This window comes from Oncorhynchus kisutch, linkage group LG24 (genome assembly GCF_002021735.2).
Source record: "Oncorhynchus kisutch isolate 150728-3 linkage group LG24, Okis_V2, whole genome shotgun sequence".
Taxonomy (NCBI): domain Eukaryota; kingdom Metazoa; phylum Chordata; class Actinopteri; order Salmoniformes; family Salmonidae; genus Oncorhynchus; species Oncorhynchus kisutch.
In genome coordinates, this window is record NC_034197.2 from 21332276 (window position 1) to 21350804 (window position 18529).

The window sequence follows — 18529 nt, forward strand, 5'->3', positions numbered from 1 at the left end:
CTAGTCGGGCATGCGGGTGCAGGCAGCGACCGGTTGAAAAGCATGCATTTGGTTTTACTAGCGTTTAAGAGCAGTTGGAGGCCACGGAAGGAGTGTTGTATGGCATTGAAGCTTGTTTGGAGGTTAGATAGCACAGTGTCCAAAGACGAGCCGAAAGTATATAGAATGGTGTCGTCTGCGTAGAGGTGGATCAGGGAATCGCCCGCAGCAAGAGCAACATCATTGATATACACAGAGAAAAGAGTCGGCCCGAGAATTGAACCCTGTGGCACCCCCATAGAGACTGCCAGAGGACCAGACAGCATGCCCTCCGATTTGACGCACTGAACTCTGTCTGCAAAGTAATTGGTGAACCAGGCAAGGCAGTCATCCGAAAAACCGAGGCTCCTGAGTCTGCCGATAAGAATATGGTGATTGACAGAGTCGAAAGCCTTGGCAAGGTCGATGAAGACGGCTGCACAGTACTGTCTTTTATCGATGGCGGTTATGATATCGTTGAGTACCTTGAGTGTGGCTGAGGTGCACCCATGACCGGCTCGGAAACCAGATTGCACAGCGGAGAAGGTACGGTGGGATTCGAGATGGTCAGTGACCTGTTTGTTGACTTGGCTTTCGAAGACCTTAGATAGGCAGGGCAGGATGGATATAGGTCTGTAACAGTTTGGGTCCAGGGTGTCTCCCCCTTTGAAGAGGGGGATGACTGCGGCAGCTTTCCAATCCTTGGGGATCTCAGACGATATGAAAGAAAGGTTGAACAGGCTGGTAATAGGGGTTGCGACAATGGTGGCAGATAGTTTCAGAAATAGAGGGTCCAGATTGTCAAGCCCAGCTGATTTGTACGGGTCCAGGTTTTGCAGCTCTTTCAGAACATCTGCTATCTGGATTTGGTTAAAGGAGAACCTGGAGAGGCTTGGGCGAGGAGCTGCGGGGGGGGCGGAGCTGTTGGCCGAGGTTGAAGTAGCCAGGCGGAAGGCATGGCCAGCCGTTGAGAAATGCTTATTGAAGTTTTCGATAATCATGGATTTATCAGTGGTGACCGTGTTACCTAGCCTCAGTGCAGTGGGCAGCTGGGAGGAGGTGCTCTTGTTCTCCATGGACTTCACGGTGTCCCAGAACTTTTTGGAGTTGGAGCTACAGGATGCAAACTTCTGCCTGAAGAAGCTGGCCTTAGCTTTCCTGACTGACTGCGTGTATTGGTTCCGGACTTCCCTGAACAGTTGCATATCACGGGGACTATTCGATGCTATTGCAGTCCGCCACAGGATGTTTTTGTGCTGGTCGAGGGCAGTCAGGTCTGGGGTGAACCAAGGGCTGTATCTGTTCTTAGTTCTGCATTTTTTGAACGGAGCATGCTTATCTAAAATGGTGAGGAAGTTACTTTTAAAGAATGACCAGGCATCCTCAACTGACGGGATGAGGTCAATGTCCTTCCAGGATACCCGGGCCAGGTCGATTAGAAAGGCCTGCTCACAGAAGTGTTTTAGGGAGCGTTTGACAGTGATGAGGGGTGGTCGTTTGACTGCGGCTCCGTAGCGGATACAGGCAATGAGGCAGTGATCGCTGAGATCCTGGTTGAAGACAGCGGAGGTGTATTTGGAGGGCCAGTTGGTCAGGATGACGTCTATGAGGGTGCCCTTGTTTACAGAGTTAGGGTTGTACCTGGTGGGTTCCTTGATGATTTGTGTGAGATTGAGGGCATCTAGCTTAGATTGTAGGACTGGCGGGGTGTTAAGCATATCCCAGTTTAGGTCACCTAACAGAACAAACTCTGAAGTTAGATGGGGGGCGATCAATTCACAAATGGTGTCCAGGGCACAGCTGGGAGCTGAGGGGGGTCGGTAGCAGGCGGCAACCGTGAGAGACTTATTTCTGGAGAGAGTAATTTTCAAAATTAGTAGTTCGAACTGTTTGGGTATGGACCTGGAAAGTATGACATTACTTTGCAGGCTATCTCTGCAGTAAACTGCAACTCCTCCCCCTTTGGCAGTTCTATCTTGACGGAAGATGTTATAGTTGGGTATGGAAATCTCTGATTTGGGTATGGCCTTCCTGAGCCAGGATTCAGACACAGCAAGGACATCAGGGTTAGCAGAGTGTGCTAAAGCAGTGAGTAAAACAAACTTAGGGAGGAGGCTTCTGATGTTGACATGCATGAAACCAAGGCTTTTTCGATCACAGAAGTCAACAAATGAGGGTGCCTGGGGACATGCAGGGCCTGGGTTTACCTCCACATCACCCGCGGAACAGAGAAGGAGTAGTATGAGGGTGCGGCTAAAGGCTATCAAAACTGGTCGCCTAGAGCGTTGGGGACAGAGAATAAGAGGAGCAGGTTTCTGGGCATGGTAGAATATATTCAGGGCATAATGCGCAGACAGGGGTATGGTGGGGTGCGGGTACAGCGGAGGTAAGCCCAGGCACTGGGTGATGATGAGAGAGGTTGTATCTCTGGACATGCTGGTAGTAATGGGTGAGGTCACCGCATGTGTGGGAGGTGGGACAAAGGAGTTATCAGGGGCATGAAGAGTGGAACTAGGGGCTCCATTGTGAACTAAAACAATGATAACTAACCTGAACAACAGTATACAAGGCATATTGACATTTGAGAGAAACATACAGCGAGGCATGCAGTAATCACAGGTGTTGAATTGGGAAAGCTAGCTAAAACAGTAGGTGAGACAACAGCTAATCAGCTAGCACAACAACAGCAGGTAAAATGGCGTAGACTAGGCAACAGATAAAACAAACAAGCAGAATGGAGTACCGTGATTAATGGACAGTCCAGCGTGCATCAGCTATGTAGCCAAGAGATCAGTGTCCAGGGGGCAGCGGTGGATGGGGCAGGGAAGCTGGACTGGCGAGTGTTATCCAGGTTTAAAAAAAACGAACAATGACTAAATAGCTTGTAGCTAGTTAGCTGGTTAGCTTCTGGAGGTTCTTGAGTGTGTTCTAAAAATATAAAAAATAATAGCGATTCCGTATCACATTGGGTGAGGCAGGTTTCCGGAAGGTATAAACAAATTAAAAGTCAAAAGAGATAGAAAGTACATATGGGTCTGGTGAGCGTTTGGGACGTGGCGATTCAGGCGGTTAGCAGGCCTGTGCTAACAAGCTAACAGTTTGTAGGCCCGGGCAAGACAAGGTAGCAGTTAGCGGGCCGGAGCTGGACAAGCTAGCAGTTAGCAGGCCGAATTAGAGTTGATCAAGCTGTTGATTGTGGCCTGTGGAATGTTGTCCCACTCCTGTTCAATGGCTGTGCGAAGTGGCGGGACCTGGAACACAATGTCATACACATTGATCCAGAGCATCCCAAACAGGCTCAACGGGTGACATGTCTGGTGAGTATGCAGGCCATGGGAGAACTGGGACATTTTCAGCTTCCAGAAATTGTGTACAGATCCTTGCGACATGCATTATCACGCTGAAACATGAGGGGATGGTGACAGATTAATGACACGACAATGGGTCTCAAGATCTCACCACGGTATCTCTGTGCATTCAAATTGCTTATGCCTGTCCATACCATAACCCTACTACCACCATGGGGCACTCTGTTCACAACGATGACCCACACAACGCTATATGGCTGAGGTTGTTAGGCCAGTTGGACATACAGCCAAATTCTCTAAAACAACGTTGGAGGCGGCTAATGGTAGAGAAATTAAAATTAAATTATCTGGCAATAGCTCTGGTGGACATTCCTGCAGTCACCATGTCAATTGAAGGCTCCCTTCAAAATCTGAGACATCTGTGGCATTGTGTTGTAACAAAAGGGCACATTTTTGAGTGTTCTTTTATTGTCCCCAGCACAAGGTGTACCTTTGTAATGATCATGCTGTTTAATCAGCTTCTTGATATGCCACACCTGTCAAGTGGATGGATTATCTTTGCAAAGTTGAAGTGCTCATTAACAGGGATGTAAACAAATTTGTGCACAATATTTGAGAGAAATAAGCTTTTTGTGCATACATACAATTTCTGTAATATTTTATTTCAGCTCATGAACCATGTGACCAACACTTTACATGTTGCGTTTATATTTTGTTGAGTATATTTCTACCTGGATGTTACACAACGTTCTGTCCTGTTGAAAGTGGCCCATAAAATTCACAATGGAATGTTTCGCTTCAGAGGAAAACCTTGACCACTCAATCAAATATCTTACAGGAAAAGAGAATTCTCCCGCCATACAGTTCCAGACAAATATATTGGCACTCTTGCACTTTTCTTTAATTCCCTATTTCTTCTAAAATAAGTTGAAATTGAAAAAAAAGCTTTAGGTCTCCACACCTGGTTATTGGATTGCCAACATTGCAGAACCAATTGATTTTTGTAAACTTTATTTTCTAAACTAAAATTGTAAACTTAAGACAAATGGCATGGACAACATTATTGGCACCCCAGAGCTATAGTACTTGGTGGCACAGACTTTTGCAAGACACAATGCCTTTGGAAAGTATTCAGACCTCTTGACGTTTCCACATTTTGTTATTCTAAAATTGATGATGACCAAAATGACCAAACAAAAACAGGTTCAGACATTTTCACAAATGTATATAAAAAATTAAAAAATATATTTAAAAAAAAAATATATATATATATATTACATTTACATAAGTATTCAGACTCTTTACTCAGTACTTTGTTGAAGCACCTTTGGCAGCGATTACAGCCTCAAGTCTTTTTGGGTATGACGCTAGAAGCTTGGCACACCTGTATTTGGGGAGTTTCTCCCATTCCTCTCTGCAGATCCTCTGGATGGGGAGCATTGCTGCACAGCTATTTTCAGTTCTCTCCAGAGATATTCGATCGGGTTCAAGTCCGGGCTCTGGCTGGGCCACTCAAGGACATTCACAGACTTGTCCCAAAGCCACTCCTGCGTTGTTTTTACTGTGTGCTTAGGGTCATTGTCCTGTTGGAAGGTGATCCTTCACCCCAGTCTGAGGTCCTGAGCGTTCTGGAGCAGGTTTTCATCAAGGATCTCTCTGTAGTTTGCGCCGTTCATCTTTCCCTCGATCCTGACTAGTCTCTCAGTCCCTGCCGCTGAAAAACATCCCCACAGCATGATGCTGCCACCACCATGCTTCATCGTAGGGAGGGTGCCAGGTTTCCTCCAGACGTGATGCTTGGCATTCAGGCCAAAGAGATCAATCTTGGTTTCATCAGATCAGAGAATGTTGTTTCCCATGGTCAGAGAGCCCTTTAGGTTCCTTCTGGCAAACTCCAAGCGGGCTGTCATGTGCCTTTTACTGAGGAGTGGCTTCCACCTGATTGGTGGAGTGCTGCAGAGATGGGAGAACCTTACAGAAGGACAACCATCTCCACAGAGGAACACTGGAGCTCTGTCAGAGTGACCATCGGGTTCTTGGTCACCTCTCTGACCAAGGCCCTTCTTCCCCGATTGCTCAGTTTGGCCTGGTGTACAGCTCTAGGAAGAGTCTTGGTGGTTCCAAAGTTGTTCCCTTTAAGAATGATGAGGCCACTGTGTTTTGGGGGACCTTCAATGAAAGCAGAAATAATTTGGTACCCTTCCCCAGATCTGTGACGACACAATCCTGTCTTGGAGCTCTACGGACAATTACTTCGACCTCATGGCTTGGTTTTGCTATGACATGCACTGTCAACCCTTGGACCTTGTGTAGACAGGTGTGTGCCTTTCCAAATCATGTCCAATCAATTGAATTTACCACAGGTGGACTCCAATCAAGTTTTAGAAACATCTCAAGGACAATCTCAAAGCAAAGGGTCTGAATAGTTATGTAAATAAGGTATTTATGTTATTTATGTTTTACATTTTAAAGTTTTCGCTCTGTGTGTAGAATAAGTTCATCCGTTTCAGAATAAGGCGGTAACATAACATAAAATGTGGAAAAAGTGAAGGGGTCTGAATATTTTCAAAATGCAATGTAACTGCCAACAAATGCTTCTTGGTAGCCATCAATGAGCTTGCTGCTCCTTTCTACTGTCAATTTGTCCCACTCTTCAGCAGCAAACTGCTCGAATTCTTCAATATTTGAGGGGTGCCCTCCACCAACTGCTGTTTTCAGATCTCGTCATTGGTTATAGATGTGATTCAGATCTGGACTCTTTGCTGGCCAGTCCAGAGTTTCTTCTTGAACCATTACAGCGTGCTTCTGATGTGTGTTCGGGTTGTTGACCTGCTGGAAGATCCACAACATTTAACATAGACAGTTTTTGTACACTGGGTTGAACATTGCACTCCAAACCACCTTGATAATCTGTTGAGTTCATTATGTATTGAACACATTCAAGTCCAGTACCAGGGGTAGCACACCTCCCCATGTTTTATTGTGGAGAGGGTGTTATTTTCTTCGAATGCTTAAATTTGTCCTTTGGTTTAAAATCCAATAATTTTTTATTAAACTTATTCGAGAATAAATAGGGATTTATTTAAGAAAAGTTCAAGGGTGACCATATATGGCCAAAACTGTGAAATACAGTGGGGCAAAAAAGTATTGTCAGCCACCAATTGTGCAAGTTCTCCCACTTAAAAAGATGAGGCCTGTAATTTTCATCATAGGTACATCAACTATGACAGACAAAATGAGAAAAAAAATCCAGAAAAATCACATTGTAGGATTTTTAATGACTTTATTTGCAAATTATGGCGGAAAATAAGTATTTGGTCACCTACAAACAAGCAAGATTTCTGGGTCTCACAGACCTGTAACTTCTTCTTTAAGAGGCTCCTCTGTCCTCCACTCGTTACCTGTATTAATGGCACCTGTTTGAACTTGTTATCAGTATAAAAGACACCTGTCCACAACCTCAAACAGTCACACTCCAAACTCCACTATGGCCAAGACCAAAGAGCAAGGACACCAGAAACAAAATCGTAGACCTGCACCAGGCTGGGAAGACTGAATCTGCAATACGTAAGCAGCTTGGTTTGAAGAAATCAACTGTGGGAGCAATTATTAGGAAATGGAAGACATACAAGACCACTGATAATCTTCCATGCAAGATCTCACCACGTGGGGTCAAAATGATCACAAGAACGGTGAGCAAAAATCCCAGAACCACACGGAGGGACCTAGTGAATGACCTGCAGAGAGCTGGGACCAAAGTAACAAAGCCTACCATCAGCAAGGGCATTGAAGATGAAACGTGGCTGAGTCTTTCAGCATGACAATGATCCCAAACACACCGCCCGGGCAACGAAGGAGTGGCTTCGTAAGAAGCATTTCAAGGTCCTGGAGTGGCCTAGCCAGTCTCCGGATCTCAACCCCATAGAAAATCTTTGGAGGGAGTTGAAAGTCTGTGTTGCCCAGCAACAGCTCCAAAACATCACTGCTCTAGAGGAGATCTGCATGGAGGAATGGGCCAAAATACCAGCAACAGTGTGTGAAAACCTTGTGAAGACTTACAGAAAACGTTTGACATCTGTCATTGCCAACAAAGGGTATATAACAAAGTATTGAGATAAACTTTTGTTACTGACCAAATACTTATTTTCCACCATAATTTGCAAATAAATTCATTAAAAAAATATTTAAAAAATCTGGATTTTTTCAAATTTTGTCTGTCATAGTTGACGTACCTATGATGGAAATACAGGCATCTCTCATCTTTTTAAGTGGGAGAACTTGCACAATTGGTGGCTGACTAAATACTTTTTTGCCCCACTGTATAACATTAATTTACACATTTAAAACCATTCTCATAAAGCCATGATGAATCCTATACCTTATGAAATCTTTTAGCACCATATAGTAGCTATGTGCACATTGTGCAATGTACCAGTCATACATGATCTAGGGCAAACGCATAATTTGTGCATCCATTGTTTGTTATCAATTAAATGATCCATTGAACCCCTGAATAGCAAAACATTCCCATTTAATACAGTATATTGTTCAGATCATAGTGGTTGCGTGTGACTCAAAAGCAAACAGTCAATTGTGAGCGCAAATGCAGAAACTGGCCATGAAACTGCAGTACTGAAACCCATTGATTTCTTATAAGGCCTCTCCCAATATACTAACTTTTCTTTGCCATTCAGATTCCTATGGGGCACAACATGCTTCATAGTATTTCTAAAGAAAATAACTTCATCTCACCTTGACATTTAAAATGTGACCTTGCAACACCAAAATGATACAGTATTTAAATGATTTTGATAGAAAATGTAATGATACACAATGCAATTACGGACTCATGAATATAACCTTTACAAAGCTCAGTTGCTGTTGTTAGTGTCCTCATAATCACTATGCTGGCATGTGTGTAGTCAAATACAGGCATATTTGATATATTCTCAACAGGGCATTTTTAAGAGGAGTCGCATGACTCATTCATACTGTTCATATTTCTCCATACTTCCAATGGCCAGCGCCCACTCCAACTGTAGCCAAGTCAGGGAACAGAGGGGGCAGAGCTTGAACCAGTAACCATACACATTGCAGTTATGCTAAAAAGTCCAGACTATCAATGTGCCAGTTTTGGCTAGAGCTCTTTGGTCAAGAAGACACAGTTGTGGCTTATCCAATGAGGTTCTTATCCATGTTAACCGTGGGCAACACAATGTTTCCAGCCCTGGGCCCTCATATAAAGGTAAAAGGTATTTGAAACATTATTATCCCTGTAACTAAAAGTTTGAAACAGTAAAAACTCAATGGACGAGTGCATAGCAAGGCAAGAGTAAGCATGAGAACTTGTCGATTAGAGGAAATGGAGGGAAGAGCAACACTGACAGCATAGACATGAAAAACTAACATTAGTAGCCTCCTAGAGTCAAGTCTGGTATGGGTGGAGAGCTAAATAAGATGAGCAACAATAAAAGGGACAAACAGCTGGACTAGGCAACCATTACTCATTGTACTGTAAATGTGTTGGGGATATAGTGACAGAAGTCAAGAGGAGGGAGAGAGGGAGACAGGTGAAGAAGGGGAAGGTATGGTGTCAGCCAGGTTATAGGTGGAGTTTGGAGAGGATGATAAAGGGGTAAAAAGAGGCCTGGTGGCAGAGGGGGGCGGGGAGTGGAAAGCAGCAGTGACTGTGGTGGGCGAGTCCGAGCTGACCTCATCCCCTTCCTCCGAATCCCACACCTCACTCTGCAGGTAGTCCGCAAACAAGGCTTTGGCGCGCTGCAGCACCCTGCCCAGATTGTGTCGCCGAACAAGGCGGTCAAAGTGCATAGCCAGCTCGTTGTAATCAAAGCTGTTCTTTATAATGTGGTCTCGATGCTCCAACAGGATTGACAGGCACAGGAACAACATGAAAGGATTCCCTTTACCAAACTCTTGAGGCGGTGGCAGGGAACACGGTTTGATGGTGGTATTCTCTGGTTTGGTTGAATTTGGAGTGTTGGGCGCAGTGCTGGAGGCTCTGCTGCAAGGAGAAGGGAGGTTACTGGGAAAGGACTTGTTCACTGTGCTGACCGGCAGCGAAGGAAGAGCTCTCCCGAAGGACAAAATAGGGGAAGAGAGCAATGATCTAGTCAGTAGGGGAGAGGAAACCAAGGACCTCCCTGTGGGGGTAGCGGGAGAGTTAGCTCCGGTTCCATTCGGCACTGAGGCAAAGGAAGCAAATCCTCTTGTGGCTTTCTCTGGCGACTCAACCCTTTCGTTCGGTAAAATGGGGGAGGTGTACTTTGGTGACGGGGTGTCTGGGAGGGCACCTCTCCAACTTGAGGGGGAGGGAGTGGAGCCTGGAGACGGAGAGGAACCATTCTTCCAGCTTGGCAGACCATGAGGAAATGGGGAGACCGGAGAAGCTGTTTGTCCATTAGGGGAGCTCCTCTCCTCCGTCTCTGGGCTGGAGGACTTGTCATCATCCGTTATAAGAGGTGCCCTCTCCCCTGGATCCTCCTCGCTGTCCTCGGTGACCTGCCGGGCCAGTGGACTTGATACAGGGTGCAAGGAGGCTTCCATCTCAACAGGACCCTCTGGTGGGTCTCTCTCCACAAAATCAAAGCTGTCCTTGTTCCGTGCATTGTAGTATTTGAACTCACCAAAACTGGTCTGCTTCTCAAAGGGAGGAAGAGGCGCATTATTGTGCGCCTTCTCCTTTCCTACGTAAGGCATGTCAAAGTTCCCCTCACCCTCTCTTCTGGCTCCTCTGTCCTCCCCCTCTCCTTCCTCCATGTCGATCTTTCTCCCGCCGTCTGCCTCCTCTCTTGAAGGCCTCAACATGTGTCGTCTCCGCTGCTTCTCTTTCTGCTCCCCTTCTTCTTCACCTGTGAAAGCAGGCCTCTTTTCAACACCACTCTCAGATGTCATTCTGGTCTGGTCTGTCTCTAGGGGAGGCCCAAAAAGCTCCACTTCCGTTTCGGGAGGATCAGGAGGCAGGGAGCTCCAGGTGACCTCCAGCATCCTCAGGGCATCGTCGAAGGCAAACTCCCGTTTGAGTTCCAAGAGCAGCCAGCGGTAACAGAAGAACAGGTCATCAGCTCCGCGGGACACCAAGTAACAGTAGAACTCGGGGTCTGAGTACTGCAGTAGCAGCTTCAGATGCTGGAACTTGACGGACATGAGTTGGCCATCCGGGCGGAAATTGCCCTCTAGGCGTTTCATGATGCCACAGAAACAGATGAATGCATGTGCCTCATTGTCCATAACGGCAAGTATCGGAGAAGCGATGTCACTCATGCCTTGGCAATACGACACCTACGAAACAGAGTTGAAATGAATTAAAACACAGCAAAAACTAGGATTACATACACTACATGACCAAAAGTATGTGGACACCTGCTTGTCAAACATTTAATTCCAAAATCTTGGCCATTAATATGGAATTGGTTCCATTCAGCCACAAGAGCATTAGTGAGGTCGGGCACTGATGTTGGGAGTTTAGGCCTGGCTCGCAGTCGGTGTTTCAATTAATCTCAAAGTTGTTCAATGAGGTTTAGGTCTCTGTGCAGGCCAGTGATGTTCTTCCACACCGATCTCGACGAACCATTTCTGTATGGAACCCGCTGTGTGCACAGGGGCATTGTCATACTGAAACAGGAAAGGGTCTTTCCTCAAACTGTTGCCACAAAGTTGGAAGCACTTAATCGTCTGGAATGTCATTGTTAACTGTAACGTTAAGATTTCCCTAGCCCGAAACATGAAAAACAGCCCCAGACCATTATTCCTCACCAACCAAACTTTACAGCTGGCACTATGCATTCGGGAAGGTAGCGTTCTCCTGGCATCTGCCAAACCCAAAATCGTCTGTCGGACTGCCAGATGGTAAAGCGTGATTCATCCCTCCAGAGAACGCTTTTCCACTACTCCAGAGTCCAATGGCGGCGAGCTTTACACCACTCCAGCCAACGCTTGGCATTGCAATCTTAGGCTTGTGTGCGGCTGCTCGGCCATGGAAACCCATTTCATAAAGCTCACGACAAACTGTTATTGTGCTGATGTTGCTTCCAGGCAGTTTGGAACTCGGTAGTGAGTGTTACAACCGAAGACGGACAATTACTTTATGAGCTGCGTGCTTCAGCACTTGGCTATCCGAGTGACCTACCACTTCGTGGCTGAGCCATTGTTGCTCCTAGATGTTTCCACTTCACAATAACAGCACTCAGTTGAGCGGGGCAGCTCTAGCAGGGCAGAAATTTGAGAAACTGACTTGTTGGAAAGGTGGCATCCTATGACGGTGCCACATTGAAAGTCCCTGAGTTCTTCAGTAAGGCCATTCTTCTGCCAATGTTTGTCTATGGAGATTACATGGCTGTGAGCTCCATTTTACACACCTGTCAGCAATGGGTGTGGCTGAAATAGACAAATCCACTCATTTGAAGGGGTGTCCACATACATTTGTCTATATACTGTATCACTGCAAGCAGACAGAGTTTACTAATCATAACTCAAATGCAAATAGACAGAATTGAAGACGCCAAACACCAGCGTTGAGCATATATTTGTTCTCACTGAGCTAATAAACACCACACCCCTTAGCATGTCTGCATGTCAAGGAAAGTAAAAGTAATGCAAACATGTCCGTATAAAGCCACCATCAGGCTACCAAAGAGGACGGGGAAAAAAATAGATCCCAACACCTGTGGATGTGTAATGGCAAAGGTGGTAAGCAGGTCGGTGAGAGCGGTGAGGTGGGGGCTGTCCTCGGAGCCGGCGTAATAGGGATGGGCCCGGTCGGTCCTCAGGACATCCTTCAGTACGTTGCCCCTGATGAACTCCAGGTCCTCTGGACTGACCCTAGCTGACCACTCCCCCTTCAGCTGGTCGTACTCCCTAGTCTTTCTCTTCATGTAGTCCATCCTCTCCTGACCGGTCAGCCCATCGGGGTACACGTTCAGGAGGTAACGCCACACAACCTGGACACAGAGGAAATGACAGATCTGAAATTATTTTTTACCACAAACTGTCCATTAGAGAAGGGGTTTGACATGTAGGATATACACCAGCAATTTGTAGGCTCTATACTCCAGTATTTTGGATTTTTAGATCAAATGTTTCATATGAGGCGACAGTAAAGAACACTTCTACATTCATGTGGATGCTACCATGATTATAGATAATCATGAATGAATTGTGAATAATGATGAGTGAGAAAGTTAAAAGGCACAAAGACATACCCCCAAGAGATGCTAACCTATCAACATTGCCAATAACAGGAGAGGTTAGCATTTTTTTCATCATTATCCGTAACCATGGTAGAATCCACATTAATGTAAAGTGTTCAAAAACATATTCTATTCTTATTTACAATGACAATACATTATTTACCATTCCCTTCTATTGGGCACAACATCATCTGAAAAACAACCAAAACAAATGTTGCAAGGTTGTTGTGGTCTTGGCATGCTAGAAATATGGGACCAAATACTAAACTTTTGACTACTTTAATACACATAAGTGAATTTGTCCAAATACTTATGATACCTTCAAAATGGGGGGACAAGATACATAAAGTGCTTTCATTTCTAAAATGGTAAAACAGATATGTATGAAAATACCCTCAAATAAAAGGTGACATTCTGTACTGCCACCTCAGATTCAAATTAAATGTTTTAGCTTCACTATCTAAAATATCTATGTTCATACAATATAGTGAGTGTATAGTAATTTAACAATATCGCTCTTCTACATTCAAATGGCATTTCTTTGTGCTCATTTTCTCATACATTCATGTTCCACATTGAATGACCTACATAGATACTCTGTTTACACTCTGAAGTGAAACATGCTTTAGTCCCACATCTAATTCACACTTCGGGAAATTATTAATATCCAAAGACCATAAGTACACAATTCCCGTCAATGTTTTGGAGACCATGGGCCCTTCTCAAACTCAAATGTCTGCATAAATCTCCCATTGACACCAATGCATGGTTACGAGAAAGTCTAAGTTAAACACACTCAAGTTAAGATTCGGCACTATGGGATTTTCTTTTCTTTTCTAGTACTTTCAACTATATTTGTGAAATGCTTTGGTATCGAGGGTTAAAATAGCTGTCTGTTAGTTGTTGGAATCTCTCAGTGAATGCACTGTTACCTTGCGTAGTGAAGGCTCTACCCCACCATGATAGATGCGTAGCCTCAGTTCCTCTGGTCGGGAAAGCTGACCCTGGCCGTTGAGGTAACTGTGGAACTCTGCATCGCTCAATGGGGGCTTGAAAGGCTTCACCTCCTCCCCATAAGACCAGCTCAAGGCCTGTTGTACTCTGGACAGTGTTCGACCCATCATCTGAACAGAGACAGACAGCAAGAGATTAAACCGCAGGTGGGTCTTTGGGAGCAACACTAACCTAAGAACTGGAGTTATTTAGCATTAGCAGAAGGACCTGACTCAAGGCAGCAGTGACTGGCTGGTAAAAAAGATGGCTGACAGGGTGAAGAGCGAGAGCGTTGTCAGTAACCTGGGACAGTAGGGACTGGGTGAAGGGGAGGGCAGCAGCCGCCAAGGACCTCCTATCCCCGGGAAGCTGGTCAGAACAAATCACTTCTTTGGGGCTTATTATGTCCCAGTCTTCCATAACGGGACCTAAAAGGAAGAAGGAGGGTAAACGAGATGGTCGTAAAATGGGACTGTATGAAGGAGAGGCCAACAAATACATTGCAACAACAAAAAAAGCTTCAATAGGAGCTACTTAACACAAGCTAATTTACCCCATTTCCCAAAAACATATACTGAATGAAAGCGTGCACACACACAAGTTCTTCAGGTGGTGACCCATAGGAACACATCAACAGAATGTTTGACAGGCCTGCTTACTGTCTTCAGCAGGCTTAATGTCCATCTTGAGTTGTAGATAAGGTTTAGCTGCACTGACAAATGCAGCATCTAAATCCCAGTCAGACAGGAGCGAAAGATACACTTCCAAACCTCCACGGTCCCGGGATAGGTAACTTATTCCAAAGTTGCGTTTGCTAATTAGGAAACAAGAAAATAGCTGATAGCAATATTTAAAAGGCTAATATCAATTCTAGAAAACATGGCAATCCAAGTCATTCCATATCCATAACCTTTTCAAACTTTACTGTAGGCAAAGCTTTCTCACGAAACAATACTTTCTAATATTGTCTGCAGAATGGTGAAAGTGCAAAATAATGGTGGAATTCAGATATTCTGTCAAGGTTTAGCACTATCCATGGAGTTTTTAAACTATGGCGCACGACATGGTTCAATGCGCCAACAAATCAGCACAATCTACTTTTTCAAACTGCAGCCATCTTGGAGCTAAAATTGGGATCATGTAAACTGTGCTAATGCCAATACAAAAAAAAGAGAAACGAAGAGCAATGTACAAAAGGGCAAACTTAATAAAGTGCATGGAGGCTGCCATTTTTATGCACCTCCACAATTCTGCTTGCCATGTCAATCAACAGCACTGTAGACATTATTATGTTGATGCTCCTCCTCACCCATTTAACTCAAAGGCTCGGATGAGGATGTGCTGTAGCACCTCAAGTGATGTTATCTGAGGATCCACAGCAAATGAGCGAAACTCCACTGGTAGCATCCCCTCACACTTCTGAGGAAGGCGAGAAACAATCATGTAAACATTAATTGAGGTACATTGTAGGCCTATTTCATATCATCACTGTAAATCATGTGTGACTGAATCAATGTCATTCTTCAGTTCCAATAAAAAGGCTAGCCTGGGTTCCAGAATGAAGTTTTGAAATTCAGTTAACCCAGGCTACCAAAAGCCAACAACAAAGGTGAATGTCATAAATAGCAGACTGACCTTCTACAATGGCAGACTAACCTTTTTTTGTAACGATTGGGTCGTAGATCAAAAAATGGTGTAGGCTATATTTGTCACAAGAGAGTAGAAATGCTTCCTTTTATATCACTAAATGACGTGTTACCAGTTCTCAGTCAAGAGCTCAGAGCTGATCTGGTGATGACGGCGATGTTAACTAAATGACTCACTACTATTACTAAAGCATCACGACAACGGTATAATAACCAGCCACGTCACTGTGGGGTTCTGCCTGTGAATAACAGTTCATTATTTGGTATAACACAATAAACCATTCTAACTAGCTGTCAAGATTCGCGGGTTTAGTTGACTCTCAATATTGCTTTAAAATTGTTTCCCCGGTGCACGATCACATATCAACACCAGCAGCAGGTAGCTAGTTAGACCTATTGTCAATAATCGAATCGTCCTAATCCGTTATTTTCATAGATACATTATTTACTTTTTGTAGTCAGAAGATCCAAGAGCGTTACGTTCAGAATAACGGTCCATCCCCATTAGATGTTAGCAGGATCAATGCTAAAAAAAACAACAAAGCACTGTTCTGGGTAGAAGAAAATTATGGCAGTTCAAACTGCTACAAGCTAACGAAAAAGTCACCAAAATGTAACGAGAAATGGCCAAAATACGTCAGCCACAGTGATAACAATAAAGCTAGCTACCTGGAAATGTGATACATGCCAAAGGGTACCCCAAGCTAGCTGCAGCTATTCCATCGTTCACATATTCCTCACCTTGACTTTGACACGCACTACGCCCCTCTCCTCATCAGTTGCCATGTTGATGAGGAGTCCACTGGACCCGTGATTGTTGTATTCAATTCAATTTTTCTTACATAGGCATTTGTCAAATTGGAAGAGAACGGTTGCGGCGACTCATGTTTTTCAGTCGCGGCTTTGTCCAGACCTGTACATCTACGACTTTAAGATAAATCTGTTTCCTGTTTGACGGGAATTTGTTTAAAAATAAAAGCTCATTCACATATTTGCAGTACTTCACTGAAGCTAATTTGTCAAATATTATTTCCGTGATTATGTTCTGAGTAACAAGAAACAGAAAATATAATTTACTACAGAATTTGAGAATAATCCGATGTTAACATTCTAGCTCAAAATTGGAAAAATGCCCCAAATGCCTTTCTTGCTAACAAATGAGGACTTTTAATTTCTCAAAAAAATATTGAAGTTTCTGCTTTCACCACTGGAACTCGGGATATGACGCACGTATACATTACATCATTTAGTGCTGCTGATGGTGCGTTTAAGGAAACTCGGAACACGGTAATTTCCAACATGGAAACTCTTCGTAGAAAGATGATGCCCTAGTTTCCCACCTGGAAAGTGTGGATTTTTTTGTATGGAGGTCAATGTGAGAATGTTGAATTTGGTCAACAAATTGAATTGAAAAATGTGCTACTTGAGGCTTATTTGATCGAAATAGAAGTTTGGTAATGTTTAGCTTGTTATAAATGTACTGATATAAGGAACCAATACACAGTCAAGTGGGAAAGCAAAGGCTAGCATTTTCAAACAAAATTTACATCCTGCAGTACTAATTCCAATAAGTTTTGGGACACTGTAAAGTCCATGGAGAATAAGAGTACCTTCCACCCAGCAGCCCACTGAACTGAGACTAGGAAACGCTGTCACCACTGATAAATCCATGATAATCGAGAATTTCAATAAGCATTTCTCTACGGCTGGCCATGCTTTCCACCTGGCTACCCCAATCCCGGCCAACAGCTCTGCACCCTGATACAGCAACTGGCTCAAGGGCCCCCCCAACCCCCCGCTTCTCCTTCACCCAAATCCAGACAGCTGATGTTCTGAAAGAGCTGCAAAATCTGGATCCCTACAAATCAGCTGGGCTAGACAATCTAGACCCTCTCCTCCTAAAATTATCTGCCGCCATTGTTGCAACCCATATTACTAATCTGTTCAACCTCTCGTTCATATTGTCTAAAATTCCAAAAGATTGGAAAGCTGCCAGCGGTCATCCCCCTCTTCAAAGCAGGCGACCGTATCTTCTCCGCTATGCAATCTGGTTTCTGAGCTGGTCACGGATGCACCTTAACCACACTCAAGGTCCTAAACTATATCATAACAACTATCGATAAAAGAGTACTGTGCAGATGTCTTCATCAACCTGGCCAAGGCTTTCGACTCTGTCAATCACTGTATTCTTAGCAGCAGACTCAATAGACTTGGTTTCTCTAATGACTGCCTCGCCTGGTGTTAACAAACCTCCAAACAAGCTTCAACGCCATAAAACACTCCTGCCGTGGCCTCCAACTGTTCTTAAATGCTAGCAAAACGAAATGCATGCTCTTCAACCGATTGCTGCCCGCACCCGCCCGACTAGCATCACTACTCTGGACGGTTCTGACATAGAATATGTGGACAACGATAAATACCTAGGTGTCTGGCTAGACTGTAAACTCTCCTACCAGACTCACATGAAGCATTTCCAATCCAAAGTTAAATCTAGAATCGGCTTCCTATTTCGCAACAAAGCCTCCTTCACTCATGCTGCCAAACTTACCCTCCTACCGATCCTTGACTTCGGTGATGTCATTTACAAAATTGCCTCCAACACTCTACTCAGCTAATTGGATGCAGTCTATCACAGTGCCATCCGTTTGTCACCAAAGCCCCATATACAACCCATCACTGCAACCTGTATGCTCTCGTTGGCTGGTCCTCGCTACATATTTGTCGCCAAACCCACTGGCTCCAGGTCATCTATAAGTCTTTGCTAGGTAAAGCTCTGCCTTATCTCAGCTCACTGGTCAACATAGCAACACCCACCCGTAGCACGCGCTCCAGCAGGTATATTTCACTGGTCATCCCCAAAGCCAACACCCCCTTTGGCTGTCTTTCCTTCCAGTTCTCTGCGGCCAATGACTGGAACAAATGGCAAAAATTACTGAAGTTGGAGACTTATATCTCCCTCACTAGCTTTAAACGTCAGCGGTCAGAGCAGCTTACCAATCGCTGCAGCTGTACACAGCCCATCTGTAAATAGCCCGTCCAACCAAATATCTACTTCATCCCCATATTGTTATTTATCTTCTTGCTCTTTTGCACCCCAGTATCTCTACTTACACATCATCATCTGCACATCCATCACTCCAGTTAATACTAAATTGTAATTATGTCACCTCTATGGCCTATTTATTGCCTTACCTCCCTAAGCTTACTACGTTTGCACACATTGTACATAGATTTTTGTATTGTGTTTTTGACTGTACGTTTGTTTATCCAATGTGTAACTCTGTGTTGTTGTTTTTGTCGCACTGCTTGCTTTATCTTGGCCAGGTCGCAGTTGTAAATGAGAACTTGTTCTTAGCTG

The 18529-nt window shown here is 44.4% G+C and overlaps 1 protein-coding gene across 2 annotated transcripts; it reads right to left on the reverse strand.

The window, feature by feature from the left end:
- Nucleotides 1-7836: 7836 nt before the first annotated feature.
- tbc1d25 (TBC1 domain family, member 25) lies at nucleotides 7837-16097 on the reverse strand. Of its 2 annotated transcripts, none has more exons than XM_020459703.2 (7): nucleotides 15913-16097; nucleotides 14835-14944; nucleotides 14185-14339; nucleotides 13829-13953; nucleotides 13465-13656; nucleotides 12008-12283; nucleotides 7837-10625 (listed from the first exon to the last, which is right to left on the reverse strand). In XM_020459703.2, exons 1-7 carry the CDS (start codon nucleotides 15955-15957, stop codon nucleotides 8871-8873), a joined length of 2658 nt encoding a protein of 885 aa, XP_020315292.1. In that variant the 5' UTR covers nucleotides 15958-16097; the 3' UTR covers nucleotides 7837-8870. The 2 variants fall into 2 exon arrangements, with proteins under 2 accessions (XP_020315292.1, XP_031659674.1); XM_031803814.1 differs by having other exon boundaries at nucleotides 13754-13953.
- Between the last annotated feature and the right edge of the window lie 2432 nt (nucleotides 16098-18529).

What these genes read in the sequence shown, in the direction of transcription:
- tbc1d25 (XM_031803814.1), bottom strand. Translation starts at nt 15,957, where the DNA reads ATGGCAACTGATGAGGAGAGGGGCGTAGTGCGTGTCAAAGTCAAG. An exon ending in CGAGCCTTTGAGTTAAATGG is followed by an intron (nt 14,340 to 14,834) that starts GTGAGGAGGAGC and finishes TTTCCTAATTAG; the next exon opens with CAAACGCAACTTTGGAATAA. An exon ending in TCACTGCTGCCTTGAGTCAG is followed by an intron (nt 13,657 to 13,753) that starts GTCCTTCTGCTA and finishes GTCTCTGTTCAG; the next exon opens with ATGATGGGTCGAACACTGTC.